Genomic DNA, 27,391 nt, shown 5'->3' with positions numbered 1-27,391 from the left:
AAGTCACAAAGAGCAAAACAATTAGCGCCAATGAGACTAAAAATCCACATCTCGCAATGTAATATTGTTCCTTAAACTGTTATTGCATTGCGAATTATAAGAAGTGCTTGAAGGTCGTAATCTTTTGGAGCAAACATAACGACCTTTTCAGTAAGAAGTTTTATTACATTGACTGCGCATTGGCGCAAACTATAAAATTCGCAAACGGTCTTCCACTGTCGTAAGTGGTCGCTAAACAGTTTCCGGGTACGCAAAAGCTTTTTGAAATTCGCGCAAAGCTAAATTTGTTCGCGCAAAGGCCTAACTTTTCACATTGCGAATAGTTTTTCCGTTAGCGACTTTTATTACATTCCCCCATTTCTCTTTCATTGTAAGTTTGTTCTCCAAAATGTACCAAATTTCAGGCCAAAATCCAGTGGCAGAAAGTGCGATTATAATATTAAAAGCAGAAAAAAGGGAAATTTGTAAGGCACACCTCCTCATAAAGTATAACCACTGTTTATCATAACATTAAAAAATGCACACAGGTGGCTGCTGTGGAATAAACGCCTAACGCATTTTCGGGAACACCCCTTAAAGGAGAAGGAAGGTCATTTGCCACTTGGGGGTGCCAAATGTTAGGCACCCGCAAGTGATTGTATTTACTTACCTGACACTCCGGGGCGGTGCTCCTATCAGCAGAAAACTGCAACATGGAGCGATTCTTTTCCTGCTTCTTCTTTCAGCTCACAGCTGCGCATGCACAGTAGAACGGAAAGCTGAACTTTAACGGAAAAGCCGACTATTTTGTTCTACTGCACATGCGTCTGTCCCGGGAAATTTGAAGAAAGAAGAAGCCGGAAGAGGATTGCTCTGTTATGCTTACTGGAAGAATCCCAAGCCGGTGGAGTTTTCTGCTGATAGGAGCACCAGCCTGGGGTGTCAGGTAAGTAAATACAATTACTTGGGGATGCCCCACATTTGGCACCCAGTGGCAAATGACTTTCCTTCTCCTTTAATCATAGACTTGTATGAGCCTATTATTATTTTTCTGTTTGAATGGCCACAGCTTGAGGAGTTCTGCATGAATGTAAGCATGCTAGTTACTCTTTGCAGTCCACTTCTGATACTTTGCAGAAGGAGTAAAGGTGAGAACTATTATGCTGAGTTACTTTGATTATATTATTACCCTTGAGGTTTAGCATGGCTACTGAGCTGTTAAGAGATGGTACATTCTTCTAGAAAGGCTAAATGGAAGATTTCAATTATCCTCTCACTAAGGTGCTTGGAGTGTCTTCAGTGATATGCATAGATTACTGAGTAAGCTTAAACATGGCTTTCATAAACGATGCACGTGTTAGTGGCATCTGATGGAGGCGGATCTGTTTCACTAGTCTGTGCAAATGTTTTCGACACACCTTCTTCTTCTTCTTTCAAGTTGGTCTGTGCACTGTCCTGAGACTGGGTGTCTAAACACTGTTTCTTGGCCAGCGGGTGTACAGAGACTGTTATGGCAATTTGGCAAGAAGGCTCATGAAGAGATGATGCGTCTGAATCTGCTGTTGGGGACTCACTCCTTTGCAAAGAATTAGGGATGGTAAAGACGTCGTCTTCCTCACCAACGTCTTGGCCAACTGCCCCCTGCCTTACAAATGTATGTCCGGGTTCTTCCAAACCCACAACCTCCATGATCTCTTCCATAATAGTTCTGCAATTTATGATAAGAGGTGGTAGGGGAACACTTCTGGCAAGTTCCTCAATGTACCGGGCAAACTCCATGGTCTTAAACTGTGTGACTTTGGCAAGTTCAAGTGTTTTGGCAGATGTAATAATAGGAATCCTCTTTGCAATCTCGAATGCCTTTTGCAATTTCTCAGCTCCTTCTGTCCGGAAGAATTCATTTATAGCCTTCTCAGTTTTCTTGAGATGGCTGCTCATCATACAGAGCCTGGTGATGTTCAGGACCATCACAACGGTAAAGGCGACAAGGCAGACGATCACGTAATATATGCCCATATTATCAGAGGTGAATATCACTCTCAGAGTAACTGTATTATTGACACTTCCATGGGAATTTGTAGCAGCGCATGTGTATTTTCCTCTGTCATTGAACGATACACTTGTGATATTTAAAAGTCCATTTTCAAGAATCCACAGCTTTCCATCTAAAAGAAAAAAATATACAGATATTAGCTATTTTACCATAACTGTACCTGTAATTTTTGTTAATTAGATGTTATTGTAACATTGCTCTAATAGGACTATTTAACCTATTGTTTCTGCATTAGACGTTTACTAAACAAGCAGTTAAACTGCACAGGAAGCAGATGACAAATGTGACTCCTGTCACTTTAAGGTCACACAGTGTCCAATGAGCACGCGCAAACACACACACACTCTTTTCAGACGACTTCGGAAAACGAAGGGCCGCGCGTGCCTTCCTCCAGGCGATTTTCATTTTAGCCGGCGGAGGCAGTTCGGGGACATTGTCGCTGGGGCGACTAATCTCCCAGAATCTGCTCTTGTGGCCTGACCCTAAAGGGGTTGTTCACCTTTAAACTAACTTTTAGTATGAAGTAGAGAGTGATATTCTGAGACAATTTGCAATTGTTTTCATTTTCTCATTATTTCTGTTTTTTGAGTTATTTCGCCTTTAATTCAGCAGCTCTCCAGTTTGCAATTTCAGAAATCTGGTTGCTAGGGTTCAAATGACCCTAGCAACCATGCATTGCTTTGAATAAGAGACTGGAATATGAATAGGAGGGGGGTCTGAATAGAAAGATGAGTGCTAAGAAGTAGCAATAACAATACATTTGTAGCCTTACAGAGCATTTTTTTTAGATGGGGTCAGTGACCCCCATTTGAAAGCTGGAAAAAGTCAGAAGAAGAAGGCAGATAATTAAAAAATGATTAACAATAAATAATAAAGACCAATTGAAAAGGGGTGAACCACCCATTTAAAGGGAATGTAAAGGTAAAAAAATAAAATCCCATTTTTACTTTCTTTAATGAAAAAGAAACCTATTTAATTAAAAAAGGTCTACCGTTTTTATAAGCAACCTGACTGTATTCAGTGAAATTCTCCCTTTATTTACTCGCTCTGACTGCTGCAGATAGGAAACTATCTCCCTAACTGCTCTGCAGGGAAACAATCATACTTTCAAGTGGCGGGGGGGGGGGGAAGCCCTTCTTCCCAGACCTCGAGCAGCTTTGTTTGTTTTCCTGTAGAGCGACTGTGTTGAGATTTGTATCCTCAGACCCAGTGTAGTCTGCATATTTTGATTATTAATCAGTCTTGCTGTACTGGCTTTTGCCAGATATTATTTGACTTATATTGTCTTAATAATTTATGACGATCTCTAAGCTTAACCTCCCAACTGAAGCCCAGACCACACTGAGCATGTGCGTAGTCTTGGTATTGCTTGTTTAATTACAAGTTACATTTGTTTAATTAGGCTTCTGGTGCAGTTAGTTCATGTTTATATTTAGTATACAAAATACAGCATTTCTAGCATTATTCTATTTTAGACTTTAGTTCCCCTTTTAAGCCATTTGGATGATCAGATTTTCAGTTCCAGGAGCCCATATGCACATCAATTTGCATGGGAATGACTAGTCCTGTATATGGCCAGCACTACACAGATACTTTTGAATAATTTAAGTGGGTCTTCACTATAAAGCAATTTCTACTTTAGCTTTTATGTCCTATATCATGCACTATTGCAACTGTTGCTGTGTTTCTGCTGAAATTCTGGGGAAAAAATCCATTGCGCTGTGGGTGGAAAACATAGCAATTTGCACCTGAAAGTTGCAAAACTGCACTTTTGTACCATGTGCCTTTTGTAAATGAGCCTTCATATGTAGCAGATCTCTACGCTGGAAATATTCAGATAATATAAGTGTGTGGTATTAGCAGTGAACACTAGTGCGTCAGTCCAGGGAAGTACACAACATTTTTATATAGAATGAAGTTGAAATATTTCATGACATAACTGAAAAAACTTAATTGAAGCCAGTAGCATTGGATGGACCATTTAAGACACAGTGGGGCTCATTTGATAAGCGCAGCAGGGGTCACAAAACTTTTGCCGCAATTGTTGTGTGAATCAACACCATTTAAAAAAGCCACTAAAGCTCCTCCTTGCACCTGTGTGTTTCGGCTTGATCTGGTAATGTGATGTGCACAGGTTAACCCGGGAGCTATCACACCTCAATGGAAGCAGTAGCTCTAGGGTTCCCACAACAGCCTGCATCAATAAACTTTCAGAAGAAGAAGATTTTCAGTGCAATTGTTTAAGTGCAATGCACATGTTTTCATGCACTGGGTGCAACTGCTCCAAGTGCAACACCGCCTTCTGCACGCTATTATGCAAAAAATGCTGCATTGTGGGTAAATACCATGCAGATTTGTGCTCAAAACTGCACTTTACCCGCTGCACTTGCACTTTGCAGCTTTGATTACAGGAGGAAACAGTTCAACAGCAAGGAGCAGTGTTAATTATTAAACACTTAAGGGCCATTAGTGATCATAGACTGCATTACAGGAAAATACCGGCCTTCTCATTGTGTAAAAGCCCTTTGACATTACTCTCTATTCCACATCAAACCCTTCCTGTACCCAGCTAGAACAATTAGAACACAATCCAGGACACAGCATGCTATTTGGGGTTTCTTTCAGAACAGTACCACTGGTGTAATTTCCTGCACATGGATCTTATCTGAAAAGCAGGAAACACCATTGCCCTGGGATAACACACAGTTTTACAGCTCACAGGCCTTGCTTTTCACGTCTTTGTTAGCCAGGCATCAGAACAGAGAAAATATCACAGAAACCATCCATTTCACACAGTGTTGGACTGGCCCACCAGGAAACCAGGAAAACTCCCGGTGGGCCCAGGTGTCAGTGGGCCCTCATGATGCTAAACTTTTGACCATTCTCTTTTTCTTTGAGAACAAAGAGGCTAAACTGATGGAATAATTGATTATAGTACAGTATGTAAAAAACAGACTAGGAGAATAGAGGTTGATTGAGGAGATGAAGAATATTATTACTGAGAGTGGACCCCTGGTCTAAGGTTTTTGGGTGGGCCCCTGGTGTCCCAGTCCAAAACTGATTTCACATCACACTTCAGTGCAGAGATTTGATCCCCTCAGTGTTGTAGCTATACAAACTGCCAAACAGAAAACAGTATTTTGTTTAGGTACATAATAATATAGAAATTATGATGATAATGCTTATTTGACACAATGGGGGTTATTTATTAAACTCAGAATGCCAAAACCCCAAAATTTTTTGGTGGAAACCCCCCCCAAATTTGTTAGGGATTTATTATACCCCGACGTTGCATATAAATCAATGGGAGAAGTCCTGAAGATATCTTAATCTGCGCTGGGTTTTGTGCAATAATCCAAAGATTTTGTGATTTTCGGGCAGAAATCCTAAAAAAAAAATCGGAGTTTTCGGGTGGAAAATCCAAAAGAATCATACGACTTGTTTTTTTTCACAATTTATTTCAGATTTCTTCCCGCACAGGAAATTTTTGGCAAAATGTATCGATAAATAAGGGGAAAAAAATAAATAGGGACTTTGATAAATGGCCTCTTACATGTAAACATTCGGTTTCCTGCGCATCAGTGGAAGGCATCTTATGTCACTCTGTCCTGATGTGGCTTGGATCTCCCCAGGCGGTGCTCACACAGACAGAATTTGTCCGACCCTATCAGAGCCAGACTTTTCTACTGTGGGAAATCTGCAATCTCTGTACAGAGAACAAACCCCTGAGAGGCCACTTCTCATTTTCTTGATAAGCTCATCATGTAAATGTGCAGAAATAAATGCATTGCCGATGTCCATAGAAGAGTAGCTTATTACAATTCATGATCAACTGATTTTGATATGCGACAGAAATCAATCCGACGAGGCTTCTGCCTAAGGGCCCCCCCTCCGGACCCCAGGGGATGCTGCCTCAGAGGCTCCTGTCCAGCAACCCACCCGATGAGCATGTGCGCAAGCACGCACTCGCTCATGCATGTCAGCACATGCACAACACTGAGCGTTAGCGCACACTCGTGGCAGTGTGCATACTGCTTTTTTTTGCCGCGAGGGAGAAAACCAGGGTGCGGATCTGGCCCGGTGGGGTCCACTGAAGCCAGGGCCCACTGGATTTTTTCCCCGGTGTCCCGCAGGCCTAGTCTGACCCTAAATCGGCTGCTTGCATATAAAAATGGACAGCATGGCTTGCACTCAGCACTCCCATTTATAGCTATGCCTTGAAATTTTGAATTGGTGAGTTTTTTTTTTTATTGACAATGTACCTAACGGAAGGGTAAGTGTGATATTACTTATCTGTGTGACCCTGTTATTATCTGCATCATAAACTTAAGTTATTTTATAGTTTTAGCCTGTGCAGGGTGTGCATGGTCTTTGTTTTAGTCTTTTCATGCCAGTGTCTTCCCTCTGTCCTAGCCAAGAGAAAAAGATGCCTGAGAAGCAGGAAAGATAAAGTACTTTACATTGACCTTCTTCCCTCTTAGACCTTCTTACGGCATTTTTGTAACTGCAAAACATAATTGTCTATTAGAAACCTATACTGCTTTTGCACCAAAGAACTTATTCATAAGCTTAGTGGGAGGCCCCTTCATCTCAGTATCTGCAATCTGATCACGGCATCTCCCAGAGAGGTTTCAGTTTCTTTAACTGCAGATCACTGATGCATTTCTGTGACAGGGAATATATGGGAGCAGTGGAAGAGTGTACTTCCCCAGTCTGACCTGCACCCAATCCTAACCCACAATAAGGGCAGCCATCAGGGGGGGACAGGGGGGAGAGTTGTAGGGGGCCCCGAGGATAAGGGGGGCCCTGCCACGCCACACTTACTTGATTAGCCGGGCCCCCCCATCTTTCTGAGAGCTGCTGACTTCGGGAAGGCATGGACGTTTAAGGGGCCCTGGCCACCAATTTTCTCATAATGTGGGGGGGGGGGGGCTGGTCACCAATTTTTCTTTTCTCATGTGTAGTCCTAGCCACCAATATTTTTTTATGGGGGGCCCTGACCACCAATATCTTTTTATTTTTTATTAACATGTGGGAACCATAGCCACCAATATATTTTTTGTTTTTTTACTGTGTGGTGGGGGGTGGACCCGTGGGGGTGGGGAGGGCGGACCTGTAGGTGGGGCTTGCGGTGGGTGCAGCCCAGGGGGCCCAGGAAATTTTGTCATATGGGGTCCTGCGATTTCTGATGGCGGTCCTGGCCACAATAGTTGGTCAAATAGCAACCCAAACCTGCCCAACCAGGGGTAACGGTGAATTTTGGGTCAACCCGCACATCACTAGTTACATATTTAAATATATTTCCTGCAGCTTCTGAATTCGATTTTTGTTCAGCAGCTCAGAATTATTTGGACATAGAAATATGTTCTAAATCCAAAAACCTTTATCATGTGAATTTAAGGCACTGAGCTTCCCCCAGCAGATGTCGACTACTGATAGCATACCAGTCTGTAAGATACACTATATTCATACACAGTTAAAGTACAAAGGCAATGCAAAAAATAAAGCCTTACCATTTTCTTCCTTTAGTAAATGCCCATTGGAGTTGTACCATTGAAAATGAGGGTCTGGATATCCTTCTATGTTGCATCTGATTAATGCACCATTTCCCTCCTTCACAATAATATGATCTACCCTTAATGTTACCACCGGCAGTGAGTCAAGCAGAGGTTGTGTGTTGTTGTTTGAGGTGTGGTCACTTGTCTCTTCTGAAGTTGCCACTGTAACCAGTGGGAGCAGAAACACACAAAGTAGTAATGGTAACCAATATGACCCATAATCCGCCATAGTGCTGTGGTGTCCCATCTGGGGCTTCCCGTTATAAAGACATCAGATCTGAGGGAGGAAAAAGTCACATTTAAACAAGTGAATATATATCTATGAGAAGAAAGCAGTTTGCATGTATATTACACAACTACACTGATATCAAAAGCAAAGCATTAGCAAACCATACTTACTGCTGATATCATATATATATATATATATATATATATAGAAGCATAGAAATATTGGCACTCACGAAAAACAAAGTCCAAAAATGCCTGGGTGCGCGTTTCAAAAAATCAAAATAGTACATCCAAAAAACCGCACTACTCAGGTCTTATATCAATTTAAAATAAAGTATTTTTAATGGCACATACTGACGTTTCGGCTGCTGCTTTCTCTCTTTGAGAAAGGCTGCAGCAGCAGCCGAAACGTCAGTATGTGCCATTAAAAATACTTTATTTTAAATTGATATAAGACCTGAGTAGTGCGGTTTTTTGGATGTACTATATATATATATATATAAAATGTTCACTTGTGAAATCTCATACAAACTTCTGTAAGAAGATATATGTATATATAGATATATATATATGTATATGCACTGCTGGAGAGCCAAGCACATTGCAGGAAGGAAGGCATGTGGCTGTGCACTTTTATTCTAATATTATCTGTGTGTTCTAATTATGTTTAAAAATATTGCAAAAAATGTGTAACAAGTTATATTTCATATAAAAATATGGGCTGCCAAAGGTTGAAATAAACAGTGTTCCAATAATAGGCATTAAGAATGATGTACAGGCAAAATGCATACAGCAAGGGAATAATCCTCTAAAATGAAAACACAGTTTATTTTACTGTATCTGAAAACACAAATTAATTTATCTAGATAGTTATTTCAGAGCAACGGCACATTAACAATATCCTTGGTTGTGTGAGATAAGAATGCCCTCCAGAATATTGCAGGAAATTAAAGGGAAACTATTGCAAAATGAACATTTACTAATAGCTTTATCTCATGGCAATAAAGAACTTTCAAAATATTATCATTTAAAAAAATCTGAATTGCTGGCCATACACAGTCCCATTAAGGGTAGTGACCCCTCCAGGCAGCTTGTATGGGAGCCACAGGAGGACGTATCTGATTAGTCTCTGGCCAAAAATTGGGGGAGTTTGTAAAATGAGGTGACTGCATTGTCATATTGATGCAGTCCTGTCCTGAAGGGTCTTCACATGCCACTCTATTATGATCCAGTCACTGGCTTGGGGTGGGGTTACCAGATCATTGATAATTAAGGGACACATCTAGAAATTCCAGCTGGTAGGGTTGCAATTTAATTTAAATGCAATCACAGCAGCCCTGCACCATGCATTTATTAGAGGTGTCCCTGAATTTTCAAGCGACTAATCTCCCCAAATAGTTGGCGGGATGACACTCGGAGTGCTTCGTTTTCTGAAGTTTTCTCGTGAGGCAACTTCGACCGACTTCGGAAAACAAAGCGTTTCGAATGCCATTGTGCCATTTACATTCTAGCCGGGGGGAAGGCAGTTTGGGGAGATTAGTCACCGGAAGAAGAGGAGATTTGTCGCTGGGTGACAAATCTCCCCGAATCTTAACGCGTATCACTGCCCTTATTTATCAATGTACAAAAGAGAAAAAACTTCAAATACTCAAATTCAGCCTGTGTGAATCCCTTTAAATATATTTTACAAAAATTGAGATGTAAATACCACATTTCGGTCAAAAAATATAAGCTCAGGTGCCACATCAAGGCCCGCTTAATGTGAGTTCTACCCTGCCTACTGTGTACTAAAGTACATTTAAAAGCATAAAACCCCTAGCAGCAATGTGCATCATGTGTGAGTGAGTGGTAAACTGTATTGTAGCAGCAACTCAGAGTGTAGGTAAGTCCCAGTGCTGTAAAAAATAGCAGCTGGTCAACTCTACACTGAGGTTTACACAGAGCACTTATGATTTCTCTAAGCTTCATTTATCAACACTAGGCAAATTTTGACCTCGACAGTAACCTGTAGCAACCAATTAAGGATTAGCTTTTTGCAAGTCAGCTACTGACTACCATGTAGCTTCCCAGCCAGCGTAATGTCATCATTCTGGACTGTAGCACCAGGACCCCAGTGCAGATAACTTCTTACACTAATGTATAAACAGCATGTTCTTGAAATAAACATTGGTTTAAAAATACTTTCAAACACTCCACACTATACCAAGCAAAATATATACCCCCCCCCCCAAGCAGCTTTGGAAGATGAAAAATTAAACTTTACACTTCAATATTAGAAAAACGGTGACACATAGAAAATAAAAAGTAATTGGGAATAGTCTTTATTTCTGTTGAACTGTCTGAAACCAACTGAAGTGAAAAAAAGTGTTGGAAGGTGAACAACCCCTTTAAGGGACGCAATCAACTGAATATCTAGTGGGACCAGATACTGGCAGATCAATTGCTGTACTTTAGATTGATTTATGGCTTTTTAAGACTATTCCAACAGTTCTGTTGTATGATACTGATCAACTATGATAGGTTGAGAATCCCATGCAGTACTCTAACAGAAGGAGAGTTCACAGAGAAGTACAACCACTAATACAACTATGAAGATTTTCATTCATCCGGGTCATGGTATATCTAAAAAAAAAAACTGGACTACTCGGCAAGTCCAGTTTTTTTAATTATATATGCAACCACTTATAATCTTTTACTTTGTTGCAGCTCCAGTAAAGCCACCAGTTTGCTACCAGTCTGAACATACGGCATTTCTGCACTGCTAAAACCCCCCTCCCAGTTATATTAGGACAATGCTTTGAAGTGCTGGTAACCAGGCAGCAGAGCAAATTGCTTTGTGCACAAAATAATGTGTAAATCTTTCACACCATTCTTTTTCCAAAGCACATTTTAAATTTAAATTTTCTCAGAAAAAAAAAACTGTTTAAAATGCGTTTTTTCCTCCATCCTCTTAATTTCTCATTTGTAAACACACTGTGCAGTGTCTTCCAAAACAAGAGTGGCCCCATAATAAGGAAGCTCCATAAAACCGGTCTTTGTTCCAAATCACTCAGGGATATGAAAGGGCTTTTCTGTTATGTACTGGATCTACTCCAGTATGATTTGTTCCAATTTAGTAACTAGAAATCAGTAAACATTTTTTTTCATGAATATAATCTACACACACGCAGCGTGCGTTTACAACATACGCCCTTGTTTTACATGCTGAACCTCAAATATGTAAAATATTACTTTTGTAGGGAGAAGTAAACAACTTTAATCTTTTAAAAAGTAAAATGCACAGAAAGTCAATTTAACACCAATAAATAAATGAAAGCTTCATATATAATAAGACACTGCAGGTATGGGGTCTATTATCCAGAACACTTAAGACCTGGGGTTTTCAAGATAAGGCCTACTAAAAAAAATAATTTTAACATAAAATAAACCCAAAATAATTGTTTTGCCATCTAAATTCATGCAGCTTAGTTGGGATCAAGTACAAGGTACTGTTTTTTTTACAGAGAAAAAAAACCTTTGTTTTTAATTGAATTGTTTGCTTAAAATGGACTGTATTGGAAATGGCCTTCCCATAATTAGGAGTTTCCTGAATAATGGGGTTTTGGATAAGGGATCCCATACCTTTTTTAACTTCGTGATGGCATTTGTGAAATAAATCCTTTCTGGAGCAGGAGTGAATTGACAGTCATTTGATAATAAAACAAAAAACATGTGCTTCAGTAATTTTATAATGCAAGCTGAGCACTTTGACAGCTACAATAATGTTCTTAAAACCCCTAATTAAGCAACGTACACAAGCTAAATACCTATTTTTTATGGTGTGTGTGTGTGTGTTTTGTAGCCAGTAGACTAATGGTAACAGATTTGAGCTACTACTAAACAACCTGAGAGGGAAGAACTCAACTAATTAATTTCTAGAAAATGTTAATGACTTAAATGTTTAGAAAAAGTAAAAAAAAAATTTACATGAAAAAGTCATTATTTGTATCCTGTACTATTTGGAAACAATACATTTTGTGAAACATAAATTTTGTTTATACACTATTGGAAAGGGTGTGGTGCAATACTAATTGGTGACTCATGAGATCTTTTCTTTATATGTGGATATATATACACACACACACACACACACATACAGTTAACTGGCTCAGTGTACAGCATTATATGCCATTCACAACATGGGACAATAAAGGTACATACATACATTTATATACAGGCCATTAAACGGTTGGGCTTGAGCACTGGTGGCCTCTGTAGTTTTAACCTTTACAACTGGTATGTATATGTGGCCTTAGTGTTTAGTAATAAATTGATGTTTCTACTTTCTGCATTGGTATAAGTTGATTGATCCTGCTGTAAATACTGTATATGCATAACTGACGTCCCTGAGGGATTAGCACTATTTTTAGTGAAATTTATATTGTTTTTTTCCTAATTCTTTATTAATACAGAATGTTTTTGTTGCCTAATAGTCCACCACCCAATATTGCCCACTGTTCTTACTGAGGCAAGGGTTATTGATTGATGTGACTTTATGAGCAATGCAGTGGTAGTCAGCATAGTCAAACTCTGACTTGGGGTGAAATTCCATTGGAACATTTTTTCTATCTGCATGGATAATGGCAAATATGTAGCCAACACACCTTTTGTATAACCAAGACAGTGTACAAACCAAACTGCCTGGAAAACAAGTGAATACTGGCTGTCAGGACTGCATAGTTGAACTCACAAGCATCACAGGAGTGTAGTCAGCTACTGCCAGCAATGTGTCATATTTTGGGCAACTTATTTCCACATTTGAAAAGTGATGGTCTGCCTGGTCTGAGATTGGTATGTGCAAACATGCACTGGGGAAACTCCCAGGCTTACTTACTAGCTACTACTGCTTCTTCCTGGGACCCATGGCAAACTTGTATTTGTAATTATTATTATTACCCTTCATTTACAAATTACATAATTCTAACATATTTTGCAGTGTTTACAGGGCCCCTGCCCCAGTGGGTATCTAAGATCTCTATCGCATTCACATTAGGATTCGGTTCGGTATTCAGTGAATGTTTCGCAAAGGAGTCGGGGGTTCAGCCGAATCCAAAATCGTGGATTCGGCGCATCCCTAGTTTTATCACTCATTTAACCTGACTACACATGGGAAGAACATGTACACTCCTTTCAGATAATGCATTTAGGTTCATTCTATTGGATCATGTACAGTACAGACACACGGGCTCATTTACAGACACACTTAAATGGATGCAAAGGCTTGTGTCTTCCTTTCCAACAGACCCATCTAGTTGTATGAATGGTAAATAGCTGGTCTAAGGGTAAATATGGTGCCAATGGGTGGTCAGTGTATGTGGAATTGGCAGATAATGAAATGTAGAGTAGCTGCAGCTCATGCAGTTGCAATCAGTCTGCTATGTATAGTCCTGCTTTTTTATGACCCCTGTACATTCTTAGATGTTTATAAAAGAGAAAACTATATAAGCCTATAAGCGGATTTTAAACCAACTGAAACAAAAGTAAAAAGAAAAATCAGAGGAAAGGTTAATCGAAAAGGGAAAGAGTACATTCACATTCAATTATGCGACCATATTAATTTTTTTCTATTATATATAGTGCTCAGGGGCACTACAAAATCAAGGTCTAAACTTTTCATAAAGGGATATGACCATTATTCATATCTTCCTATTATCCCCCCATGAATAAACATTTGGAAAGCTTCAGTAATCCTCTTTCCAGTCCTCATATACATCATTGTGATGGTATAATATCCATAATGGGTTGGAATAGATCAACCTAGATAGGAATAGCCTCTTTTCACAGGACACAGAAGCTTCATATAACTCACTTTATCTGTCAGTGCCTCAAGCTTCAGAAAACAGACAGAAGCCAGGCAGACAGTACTACTGAATGAATTTCTCAGAATCACTGCAGTCAGGACTGAATTAGCCCCTGGCTAGGATTATGTGTTCCAAGGCTTGTAGTGAATGCACAGGACTGATCTATGCTATGAAAGTTTTCATGTTTCAAAGAACAATTATAATGAAGAAATATAGGGGTATATAAAGAAATCCTTATTGTAATTATACACAGTACATAGTTTCATAAGCAGGAAAATTCACCTGTTGCAATTCAGCTATGCTGAAAATAAAGCTCCCAGCATTCCCTACTGGATGCTGGGACTTACTTACTAACTAACTTACTATTCAGTGGCTTGCTGCCCCCTTGGAACCTTTAAATGGTAATTGTATGTACTTTGTATTTTTGACACGCAGCCCCCTGCACATTTTACAAAGTCCTGTTTGATCATTTTTGAATTATGTTAGCTTAGTTATACAGAAACCAATTAGGACCGCTTCAAACTCACCACCTCTTGGCTGCTCCCCTATAGTGCTGGGTGATCAGTCCGCAGCGTCCCCACTGCCAACATATGATACACGAACAGGAGGACGGCACTCCGGTAAAAAAAAGCAGGTTTTTATTGCTGAGTACTGTAGAAATACATAGGCCTATATATTTCTACAGTACTCAGCAATTAAAACCTGCTTTTTTTACCGGAGTGCCGTCCTCCTGTTCGTGTATCATATACAGAATTTTAACACACTGTTTAACAAAATGTTCCCATGCCTTACTTATTTCCACTGTTTATGAATACATATTGTGTGTGTGTGTGTGTGTGTGTGTGTGTGTGTGTGTGTGTGTGTGTGTGTGTGTGTGTGTGTGTGTGTGTGTGTGTGTGTGTGTGTGTGTGTGTGTGTGTGTGTGTGTGTGTGTGTGTGTGTGTGTGTGTGTGTGTGTGTGTGTGTGTGTGTGTAAAATTGTCTCAATATAGAATTCAGTATTAATTTGACCATTTATAAAGATGCTGTTTTTTTGGATAAATAATGTTGCAAACTATGGGCATACTGAGCTGATGACACAATTCTTGCTTCCGTTGAAGCGTACCAAACTCTCATATTCCTGATTGCTTACATTTCCCAGGTGACTGTGGGCCTAAGCTCAGCAGCTGCAGTGCTCTTTTATGTCAGATGACTCTGACCTTGCATAAGCTTTGCGTAAGAAGAGGAAAATATATGTGATTGTTAACCTGGTAAATGCTAAAGAGCACAGTTATGGCACAGTAGGATTTGAGCACTTTGAGCACTGTACCATAGCCTGTGTCAGTGTGAGTTCAAAATGCTAAGAAATATAAAGGGAAATTCATCTCATTGCGGCCGTTCATGTAGTAACTGGTGAAACTGTTCCTATATTGATAACAGACATGCTGCTTATTGCAATACACGACTCATAACAGTGTATGCAACTTATTATCTAGTACTTCTAATTGTAACAAATATATTTGAATGATGTATGTCTAAACTCTGAAGTGATACACATTATAACTTGTAACATGGTTGCACACACAAACAGACACTGCTAGAGCAGGAGACAATGTGCAAATCAACAAAATGGGTAGATTACAATGTTTTTGATTTTTTTTTCAATATGCTACAATGTCTGCATCAAACTAAGTAACCCGGATAGCCTGTTTGAAAGCAAAAGCTGATTTGTTGCCGTAGTTTAACAGACAAACTTGTGCAAACTTTGCAACATTACTTACTCTGGGAAAGTTATCCACCTGTCACTACCATAAAAGTGTTCCTAAATATTGACATGTAGAAACATCTGCTACAAGCAAACTGCTGGCTCTTTACATAGTCTGGCCTTATGATGTGCCTGTAAGTATATAAAGTATGCATATAAGTCACAATTGCAGTTCAGTAATGATGGGAACCTCAGGAGTGCTGCCTGTGTTCTGTTTGATAGGAAAGTTTCCAATAGAGATGAGCCATTTTTAAAGCAAAAGCTATTTCCATGACCTTTGCTATATTAATAGAACTACAATCCAAGGCCAAAAATGGGAAAAACTTTAGAAACAGTGGAAAGAGGCATGCTAATTGCTGGGAAACTGACAGCATGCCCCATGTCAGATTTCAAAACTGAATATAACAAAATCTGTTTGCTCTTTTGAGAATTGGATTACAGTGCAGGATCCTGCTGGAGCAGCACTATTAACTGATGGGTTTTGAAAAAAACATGTTTTCCCATCACAGTATCACCTGCCAATTGTATGCATTTGCTCCTGCTATTTGGCTCAGCAAGAAAATGTTTCATGGAGATGTTTTTGGAGACCTTCCCTTTTAAGGAAGGGTTCACTTTACATTTTAGTTTTTTGTGCTGTGCACTTTTTGGGGTGACAAGAAAGCACAACCTCGAGCTTTCAATAGAAAAAAACAGTAACATTTTAAATGATCAGTAGCTTAAAAGAAGTCAAAAAACACCCTCCACAATAAATATAGTCCAAGTCTTCTTGGATACAAATGACATGCTCACAATGAAGTCTTGCACTGAAAACTGCCTAGTTAAATTTACTGTATACGATCTGAAGTCAAAGCTGCTTGAAACAAAGAAATACCAGCAGTATTATTCAACGCAGCTGTGTCTTCTTGATAAACACTGGGTGCCAAGATGTTAATGGCAAGGGGTTAGCAACAGCTTTGAGAGGACCCTTATATGAGGATTTTTTTCTTACAATGCAAATATTTATAAATATGCCCCTGTGGGTTGAAAGACTGTAATCTACTCTTCCAACCACTGAACACTGAAGTAAAATATGAACCAGGCACACAAATTTCAGCTGGTTAAAGCCAATGGGAAACATGCTGGTTTAAACATACAGAACATGTGAATGATTCACAGAAAACACAAAATAGCAGGGTGAAGGGAGAACACATATCATTCTGCTACAACATCATGTCAAAAGGATATATCAAAATACACAAATTCTTGCCTGTAAACAATTCTAATAATGAATAACCTATAATAACAGGACATCTAGCAGGGCAGTTTTTTAGTAATGTTTCCATTCAAGGGGAAAACTAAAAATGCAAAACCAAAATTAATTTGCATCAACCCACAATTCATTCAGTTCAGATTATTTGTTAAGGCAAAACTCTTATTTAAAGGGGTTGTTCACCTTTAAAGAGCTTTTAGTATGATGTAGTATGTGATATTCTTAGGCATTTTGCAATTGGTTTTCATTTGTGGGTTTTGAGTTATTTAATGTATTGTTCAGCACCTCTCCAGTTTGCAGTTTCAGCAATCTGGTTGCTAGGGTCCAACCATACATTGATTTGAATAAGAGACTGGTAAACAAATAGGAGAGTGTCTGAATAGAAAGATGAATAATAAAAAGCAGCAATAACAAGTAGCCTTACTGAGCATTTGTTTTTTTTAGATAGGGTCAGTGACCCCCATTTAAGAGCTGAAAAGAGTCAGAAGAAGAATTCTATAACATACTAAAAGTTAACTTAATGTTGAACCACCCCTTTCATTATTTCAGTTGAATATTGCAATAATTAGTGCAATTATTACCATTACTGGTAACAAGAACTTCCCCAAGAACTGTAGGCTCCTTTCTGGCCATCAGCATCTTGCAAGCTTAATCTTTGCAAAAGCCTTGCCCATTGCTGAGGTTGGTGTCTCCCTCAGCAATAACCTTTCCTGAGACTTCTATCCCTTTAGCTTTAGGCTGAAGAAGTACTACTATTTAGCAGAAGGCAACACAATCCCTTATACCAAGCAGCCATAGACAAGCCATCCATAAACTCACAAGCATATATTAATATGACCTTTGAATCAATGATAAATAATTGATAAAGAGTATCATCTGAATATCAAGGGTCGAAATGGAATATTCCCCCAGTTCTCTAGATCTAGTGTTATGTACAGATTGAACTTAAAAGACGTATGTTGTTTAACTTAATTTATCTTACAGGGTCTCCCAATTTGTAATACCACAACCCTTACAGAAGATAAACTATTTTACACACTATCTTACACAGATACAATACAGCAAAAGTGCCCATGAACCTGCCTAGAACACAGTACCTAATGGCAAGTTCACTACAGTGATATTCCAGCACCTTATGTAAAGTAATAAATGGCACTAACCTTGCCCAGGAGCAGTAACCCATAGCAACCAATGAGGTGTTTGCTTTTAAACAGGTGACCATGAAATTCTACCTGCTGATTGGTTGCTATGGGTAACTGCCCTTGGGCAAATTTAGTGCCTTTTATTACATAACCCTAAAAGTTCATGTAAAGGTGAACCACCCCCTTTAAATAACTTCAGCATTTCAGTAAGGGTAAAAAGAGTGGCACTTTTTAAAGTAAAACAACAAGCATATCTTGCAGCAAATACTGCAGAACTAGAGAACTGCAGAACTGGCTCACGTGTGGTCAGCTTCAGATATGATGTGGTATTTATTTACCAGGCACAGCGGGTTAAGTTCAAGATGCAATTTGTCATGTCTATACCTAGAATTCCAGCATAAATGGCATCAGCATTTCCCTGTGCCTGCACCTGAAGCCATTGTGTCGACCCGGATGCAGGCACACAAAACGGATTTCAGCTCTGAAACCTGCAAGTAAGCATTTCAGATATGAAATCTGCTCCTTGTGCCTGTATCCGGGTTGATACTATGGCTCTGGGTACAGGCACAGGGAAATGCTGATGCCAGCATAGGGCCAAGTTTATCTGCAGACCGAGAATCAGCTCCACGGTCCAAGGATCTACACTCATACATATTAAATACACACAGAAATATATAATTTCACAGTAGTTGACAGACACACTGCAAAACAAGATAATCATGCCATAAATGATCTAGTGACACAAGAACAAGGGTTGGGTTGAGATAAGGCACGAGACCAAACACATAAAGGTAACAAAGATCAAAGAGCAAGGAGATAACATCAAGAAGGAGGTGATAATTACACTAATGACTGAGATTGTGAGAGCTATGAGAATAACTATTGAATAAAAGCAAGATAAATAAACTGTCAAGTGAATAAATAAAGATGGCCATAGATGATAGCAGATTATATCCTATGCAGATTATATTTTATGTCTTCTGACCCGCAACTAACCAGTGAGATTAATATAAAGTAGTAAAGAGAACAAATCACACGATGCTCGGGTCATTAATTGTCAGGCAGCAATCGTAGGAAAGTTATGTCTGACAAATTGTAGTCTCCCACTGATATCGTCAGAAAATCTTTTAACCTGTCTGATCAACTAAACGAATGATCGCCATGGTACGAAAAATGTTGTGAAATGGTCCGTAAAACGTACAAAACAAAGGGTATCTTTGCGACTGTATCTTTGTTAAGACTGTCACACAAAGCATTTTCTTTACTGAAAAACAGCAATCTGCTCCAATCCAACCTATGATCTGTGCACACTGACAGAAATGGAATTAATAGGGTGGATTTCACCAGCACAGAAAAAGCCTCAAGTAACATTAGTCTTAAAGGAACCGTTCAGTGTACAAATAAAAACTGAGCAAATAGATTGTGTGTGCAAAAAAAAAAAAAAAAAAATTATAATATATATATATATATATATATATATATATATATATATATATATATTAATATAGTTAGTTAGCCAAAAATATAAGGTATAAAGGCTGGAGTAACTGGATGTATAACATAACAGAACAGAACACTACTTCCTGCTTTTCAGCTCTCTTACTCTGAGTTAGTCAGCAAATATAAGGGGGGGGCACATAGGACATAACTGTTCAGTGAGTTTGCAATTGATCCTTAGCATTCAGCTCAGATTCAAAAGCAACAGTTATGGCCCATGTGCCCCCCTCAAGTCACTGATTGGTTACTGCTTGGAAACCAGTGGAAAACAAGAGAGCTGCAAAGCAGGAAGTAGTGTTCTGTTCTGTTATGTTACAAATCCAGTCACTTCAGCCTTAATACATTACATTTTTGCCTAACTATATTAGAATTTTATTTTATTTTGCACAGCCTATTTACTCAACAATTAATTCCTTTAAGGTAAAGGCAGACCAGAAAACGTGTTGACAAAAGAAATCTTTGTCAACTACAGGCAAGAAATCACCTGAATATAACTTAGTATTGGTGCCGGTGTGAATCACCAGAGGTAAACCTTCTGAATGTTGAATGCTGTCAGTTACATGATTCATATGTGTCACCGCTGATTATATATCGCTGTAGGTGGCCAGAGCAGCAGCAAAATAAAATGGGAGGGTTGGTCATTGATAAAATTACAATTATATTATTATATTATGTTCACTGCATATATTTTTTACATGCATTATTTTTATCCATCACAATTTGTTTTGGGTGATTCGCAAACCACAAGTGGCTGCAATAATATCTGCTAAGCACAAATGCCAAAGTGTGGCGAGAATGCACTTAAATAGTTCCACATTGATGGTGAAATTGCCCCAGACATTGTCTCGCCGCTTTTCTTGCTCAATTACAACTTCCTGTTTCTCAATAAATAATGCTGGGAGTTGAACATTCAGAATGGAGAAATATATATTTTGTAAATAAGATCATATTAAAATTAAAGGATGAAGTTTCAAGCTTTTGTATTCTGTATTATGGGAAAAAAGATATGACTTTGGTGACAGACAAGAATTCCAGGAAAAATATTATCATTATCATGTATATTCATTCATACTAGTTAAAGGGATCCTACCATCACATATTTTACATTTCTAATTTAATTCCTTTTCATAACATTTTATATTCTACTCTACTGTTGTTTCCAAGATCCTCTCTCTCTATATTTTTATATATATATATATATATATATATATATATATATATATATATATATATATATATATATATATATATATATATATATATATATATATATATATATATATATATATATATATATATATGATACCATGCATGCAAACACAAGAAGCTAACCATCCCCATGTCACCAATAAAATCACAGAATAATGTAACTTTATGTTGCAGAAATTAGCTGCAACTGAAATGGCATATTCATTTGTCATATAATGCTATTTAAAAATAATTTCTGTGTTATATATACACACCTGCCTGCCATATACACAGTTATCCTGGTACCCCCCAAAGGGTGGAGGGAGAGGTCTGCAGTGGTATACTGTACAATAGGACAGTAATAAGGCACAACAATCAGGGATGGTGGGGTGATATAACTTTAAAGGTGTACATATGGCTAAAGGGGATAGCATGACTACAAGGTTGCTGCAGTAAAAAGTGGTCGGTGTAATAGCAGTGCCGACGTTCAGAAACAGAAAACTGTGATTCCATTCCATAAAAAAACCTTGGGTGGGACTTTTAATTGCAGTTGTATAAAAGGCAAAATGGTTACAACCGTGGTATACAAAAAATATTACATACATGACTATTACAGTTATTACATAAGAACATATTTGTGAGTACGTTAAAAGATAAGAAAACCATAGCACAATACAGAGGTTGACTGAACTAAATCTATCAAATCAGTCCCAAGTATTGCCCCACATGAAGCAGAGATTTGTTCTGTTCAATAACTATGCAGTAATAGATTGGGTACATTGGTAAAAAAAAATCTGGTATAGAACTAGCTATTGACTGAGATTAAGATGCACTAGGTGGTGGGAGATAGCTTTAGTAAAAAAGCTATGAATGTGGGGGCAGGGTGCTAGCAATAAGTACAATAGTATAATGCAACGGGAGTATAGTATAGTATAGCGTAACATCTGGTGGTTGTATTTAGGACTATGCAACAAGAGTCACTTTTAGCCAACTACTTTAATCAAGCCAAAAACAGGTTCCAATTTTAGTATGATGAATGCCACAGTACTACATAGAAGACCCTTACGAAACAAAACAGAACAAAATCTACTTTGAGCATGTTATACACCAGGGATCCCCAACCTTTTCTACTTGTGAGCCACATTTAAACGTAAAAAAGAGTGCAGAGCAACACAAGCATGTAAAAGTCCATGAGGATGTCAATGTGATTGGTTGTTTGGTAGACCCTATATGGACTGTTAGCCTACAGGAGGCTCTGTTTGGCAGTACTTTGGTTTTTCTTTGCCTCTAAGCCAGCAATTCAAAAATAAGCATCTGCTTTGAGGCTACTGGGAGCAACATCCAAGGGGTTGGTGAGCAACATGTTGCTCGTGAGCTACTGGTTGGGGACCACTGTTATACACAGTCACATGTTTTTTTTCTGTGGCATAGCCCTAATATAAAGAGATATAGCTGGAGGTCAAATGCAACCTGATACCTATGGCCATAGCTGGTAGGATATAGTCATATAGCTGGTAGGATGTGTTCACACAGCTACAGTAAGTTACAAGTAGTTATGGTACTGGTGGTAGAACAGGCAAATGAGTGATATTTATAGTTGCTTGCAACAGTAAAAAAGGCAGTGGGGTAAAATGACACAACATGACGATGTTTAGTGGCAGTGGTGTAACATGCAGGGGAATAAGAGTTGTTTGCTAGAGTGGTAAAACTGCCATTGGGTATTAGTGGTGATATAACAATCAGTGAGATGATATCATGATAGAATAGATATATGATAGGGTGCGGTGGTGTAACATGCATTGGGGGATAGCAGTGGGTGCAGTAGTGTGATAGGCAGTAAGGAAATTACATTGGATGCAGAATAAGCAATGAGTGCTAGAAGTGTGTTGCAGAGGTATAACTGGCAGTGAGAAGCAGCTATGGCAGCAGCAGTTGTACAGTAGCCTAGGTAAAGGTTAAGAGCTATGGTGCCATTGGTGTAACAAGTGTTGGTAAGGTAAGTATTACAGACAGCTAGATTATATATAGTTACAGATGTACAGTCAGCTGGGGGGGGGGAGCAAGATGATTCAGAGGTGGCAGTAGCGGGTGACAGCTATATGTAGAGTGACAGTGTGATGAAGGCTAAGGTGGCGGTGGCATGAGAGAGTGGGGTGACAGTTATTATGGAGAGTGGCATTGTGATGAATACTAATGTGGCAGTGAGACAGTGGGGGGGGGATGTAGAGTTTCTATTGGATGAAGATGAGGTAGTGGGTGAGAGCTGTATATACAGTGACCATATGATGATGACTAAGGTGGGGGCAGTGGTACAAGTGGAGACATGGGGAGAGCTATGTGTGAAGTGACATTGGAATGATGTCCATATGGGCAGTGGTATGAGCAGTATGGGAGGGAAGAGCTCATGCAGTAGTAGTGGAGACAGAGGAGTGCTGGCTGCAGGCACTAGGTATGAGTCACATGGCGCAGTATACATTGAGATACTAGCTGGACTGCAGTTGTGGCGCACACCTGGGTGCCGGGTATTATATATTATGGCACAGACTGGTAGTGACTGTGATATCAGAGGAATTACACAGCCTGGGCAAGTGCAGCGGGCACTACAGACAGTGGGTGAGACTACAGCAGTGCAGTAGAGAGCAATGAGAGTGGTACATAACAGGAGACAGACTGCAGTGCTACGGACTGTGTAGAAAACAAACACGTAAAGCACGGCGAGTAAGTGCACGGACTACGACTGCAACAACAGCAACTGCTTGTCTCACCTGTATGACTGCCGCACATCTCAGCCCCTGGTCTCACACACAGTCCTCAGCTCGGCTGCCTCGCAAATGCAGACGCCTCCACAAGCTCACTCTAAAATCCACGCCTACTCTGTACAGAGCACCGCCCACAACTCGGCTAGACCCCACCCCACTGGCCCGTCGGGTAACGCCCCCCTGGGAACACCTCCCCATGTCTTTAATTGAATCTTTCCTTCACTGCACCATGAGCTACAAAAAAGTGTTTCTGCGGTTTCTTCGCGCCTAATTGCTCTCCATGTTTAGACGCAAACTCCCGCTCTATGCTTTCTGAAGTAATGCCACCCTTCAGGAAGAAGCTGCCCACCCACACTGACGTAACAAGCATCATGAAGAGACATAGGCTGGGCGTATTGAGCCTCCGGTCATCACTCATAATCTCCTCCTTTCTTTTTTCATAAACCACGCCCCCTTCATGAGTCTGCAGTGAGAGCATTTCGACGCAGGCGCTTGGAACTGACGAGTTGTGTAACTGGCTGGGTGCCAGGGCTGTGGGCTCAATCAATTCTCATGTCACGTGGGACCACAAATTACACTTCCTTTTAGTTGGTCTCCTGATATTTAAAGGGAACCTATACGTGTTGATTGTTCGCCTTTAGGTTAGATTGTAAGCTCTTTTGAGCAGGACGGTGATTTCATTCTGTAATACATTTATTTTTATCTGTAATAGGTATTAAAGCAGGTCTTGCCCACAGGGATGGAGCTGGTTCCTGAGGGCAGAGGGATAGGAAGAAATAACCAGACCTTTCTCCAGTGACGTTTTAAAACTAAAGTAAAGGGAACATTTCAAAATGCCCCCTGCAATACACAGATGTCTATAGGATATACAGGAGGACCAGGGCTGGACTGGGATTCAAACTAGGCCCTGACGTTCCTTGTACACAGAGCATACCTCCCAACTGTCCTGTGTTTAGACGGACAGTCCCTCTTTTGACAGCTCAACCCGCAGTCCCTCATTTGTACTGGAAAGTTACGTTTTCTCTGCACTGAACTGGCAGAAAAAGAAACAAACGTTTCTAACTTAATTGGCTTTTGGCGGAGAGCCCGGAACAGCCACAGCAGGAGATAAGATACTTTTGTAACAATTTCGAGATCAGGAAATAAGTAATTGTAACAATATAAGATAACAGGTCCTTTGGGAGAAATTAGACTCACAGCTTAAAGCACAATTTATCTTGATTAGCAAAACTGTAATAACTGAAAAAAAATAGAAATATGTTTAAACTTTCATATCCTGCCAAATTTTGTAAATTGAACATGGTAATTATGGAGTGTGGCCACAAAAATGGGCGGGCCAAATGTACGCGAGAGACTTTCCAGAAATTCCAGACAGAGCCACTCCTGTCTTGGGAGTAAGGATAGGCCCTGGCATTCCAAATACAGACAGGCCCAAATAGCCCCCACCAGCTCACTAAATAGTGACTGTCTATGGTATTTTACAGCAGCCCCTCTGGCATTTGCTAGAGCCCACAAATTGCCAGTCTGGGCCTGGCTCCTGCCATGAGACAAGGTGAGTATCTTGCCTCAGGCTGCAGCAAGAGTCCTCATCTTATTTTTTTGTGAAAAGATGGATTCTGGGATCAACACCATCCCATAGGCTCCTGCAACCTGAGGCCCTCCCCCATTCCACGCTTACAACACAGAAATTCTGAAGCTTTTGATGCATACACTAATTCTGCCCAGAATTAGGGACTAAGTATACAGAGTTAGAGATGTAGAGATTCCCCTAGGGTCCACTTAGGGAAAAGGCTGAAAGCTGGTTGTACCTCCATTTGCTGCTGTGTGTGTTCCCTTGCCTGCATGGACTATGCTGATCCTTAGTGCTTGTGAGTATACGCTATCTCTGTTGCTCTATGTACCTGCTATGAACTTCAAAGTGGATCAATCTGTTGAATAAACTATGTTCTCTGGTTAAGCATAAAGAACCTCTGGCATAGCACCTTATTACAGTTGCATTACACCCTGCCTCCACACCGTTGCGAGGGCTTAAACGCTGAGAGAAGGATCTCATCCAGAGCACAAATATATATGGGTAAACTCATAGTAGAGATGGTGCCTCTCCATTAACTATAGCGCTACATATGCATACTGCAGGGTATTGATGATGTGAAGACATCCTTTCAGTGCTTACGATGGCTTTAGATTCTCTTTACAGTTCATCAATTACCTACAAAAGTGTGTTTTTACATATCTTTTTGGAAAGTACGCATTCTAACAAATACAAAATTGCTTTCTACTTCAAATAATCAAACTGCAAAGGTTTGCTAAAAAAGTAACAACAGCCATGTAAGCATAAAAGCATAAGCATAAAAAAAGTTTAAACCTATTATTCGCTACAAAGATAAATTTAAATAATATGTGAATAAAGTACCCCCTCTTGTGAAATATAAGGATATTATAAGTTACCGAGGAGTTTCATGATCATATAAATACACGTGGCTGCAGGTCATGCAACTCCAAGGTAACTTCTGATATTTTCATATTTTGCAACTGGGTGTAGTTTATTTATTATAATACACAAATTTCAGTGAGTCATGTGACAGAAATGACATCAGAACTCACCGTTTATAACTGATGACATCAGAACTCACCGTTTATAAGGATATAATTTACAAGCTATTCATAGCTTTTGTGTATTAAAATTATATAAAAGACAGGAATCTTCGGAGTAAATTGATACCACATGTTCATGCTTCAAGAGACAACAAAATGTAGGTTCAAGACACCCCAAAATGCAAACAGTGCATTTTTATTTTCATGATTGATACTTCAGCTCCTGCAAACAAGCTTACTTAGACATACATACAAAGCTACATATGTTTTGAAAGTACAGATTTTAAAGATTTTAAAAAGGGGAAAAATGTATCATCCTTCTCGAAATTACCAACCACAAATCTTTGCTTAAAGGGGTTGTTCAACTTCAAACAACTAGTTGTTATCAGATAGATCACCAGATATAACGACTTTTTCCAATGACTTTCTATTTTCTATGTGTGACGGTTTTTCTAATATTGAAGTGTAAATTGTCATTTCTCTCCTTCTGAAGCAGCTCTGGGAGGGGGGGTTGCCGATCCTGTAAACTGTTCTAAATGGATACATTTAATTGATACCTTTCTTATCTTTGTCCCTGTTGAGCAGAATCTCTGGGTTTCATTACAGGCAGCTGTTAGACTTGATACAATTGTTGCTAATACTCCAGAGATGCTGCTGAGAAATGGATCAACTCAATGTTGCAAAATTGTAACAGTTCAGAGTCTGCACCTGAATTACTGAGCTGCCAGACTCAAAATTGGGGGGTTGTGGAAGCACTCCTAAGGCTAAATCAAAGTATATTTAAGTATAATGGAAGTGCTACTTACAATGCACTTCCCTGGGCCCCTGTCTCATAAGTAATTCAATATAAATGCAAGTGCATGTGTTTACAAAAACAGGGGTTTTTTAGTTACAAAGTTATGATCATAAAGTTGAAAAGCCACCATACCACGTCAAGGTAAACCCCATATGGCGGTCCCTAACTTGTTTATTCTCAGGTCATAATATAAAAAGACAATTCTCTGCATAATAGCATTACCTGTATTCAGTGTTTGTGGAACATTGGTTTCACTCTGGAGCCTAGATCCTCCCCCGCCAGTTAAGGCTTTTAAGAGAGAGAGATTGCCCAAACCAACGCCCATATTTAAAAGCATAGGACCACCATTAGTATATAGGGGTGGGAATTACTTAGACAGGGGCCCAGGGAATGTGCACTGACCCATTTGGATATGCCAGTAGCACTTCCCTTATACTTATATATATTTTTACTTAGCAATGCGGGTGCTCCCACAACCCCCCTTGTGTATTTGCTTTTACAGCCTGTAGCTTTGGCTAAGCTTCTTGTGGCTTGTAGCACCCCCCATACCCACCCCTATTAATTAATAGTGGCCCTATGCTTTTAACTGCACCATATTTATAGATTTTTGTCAAAAATGGGCGTTGGTTTGGGCAATCACTCTCTCTTAAAAGCTGCAATTCAGCAGCGGGGGAGGTTTTAGCCCTCCAGAAACCAAGGTTCAGCAGACTTTTACTTTTTACTTTACTATTGCTATTATGCAGAGAGACACAGGATCCTCAAT

General features: G+C 39.5%; 1 protein-coding gene across 2 annotated transcripts; it reads right to left on the bottom strand.

The window, feature by feature from the left end:
- Positions 1-746: 746 nt before the first annotated feature.
- mfap3l.L (microfibril associated protein 3 like L homeolog) lies at positions 747-26,904 on the bottom strand. Of its 2 annotated transcripts, none has more exons than XM_041589184.1 (3): positions 26,851-26,904; positions 7,546-7,867; positions 747-2,144 (listed from the first exon to the last, which is right to left on the bottom strand). In XM_041589184.1, the coding sequence occupies exons 2-3, from the start codon at positions 7,835-7,837 to the stop codon at positions 1,306-1,308; spliced, it is 1,131 nt and encodes a 376-aa protein (XP_041445118.1). In that variant the 5' UTR covers positions 7,838-7,867; positions 26,851-26,904; the 3' UTR covers positions 747-1,305. The 2 variants fall into 2 exon arrangements, with proteins under 2 accessions (XP_041445118.1, XP_018086305.1); XM_018230816.2 differs by lacking the exon at positions 26,851-26,904 and adding an exon at positions 23,244-23,427 and having other exon boundaries at positions 748-2,144.
- Between the last annotated feature and the right edge of the window lie 487 nt (positions 26,905-27,391).

Source organism: Xenopus laevis, chromosome 1L (assembly GCF_017654675.1).
Source record: "Xenopus laevis strain J_2021 chromosome 1L, Xenopus_laevis_v10.1, whole genome shotgun sequence".
In the NCBI taxonomy this organism is placed as follows: Eukaryota; Metazoa; Chordata; class Amphibia; order Anura; family Pipidae; genus Xenopus; species Xenopus laevis.
The sequence above is the reverse complement of the archived record's forward strand: the minus strand, read 5'-3'. Positions and strand labels throughout refer to the sequence as shown.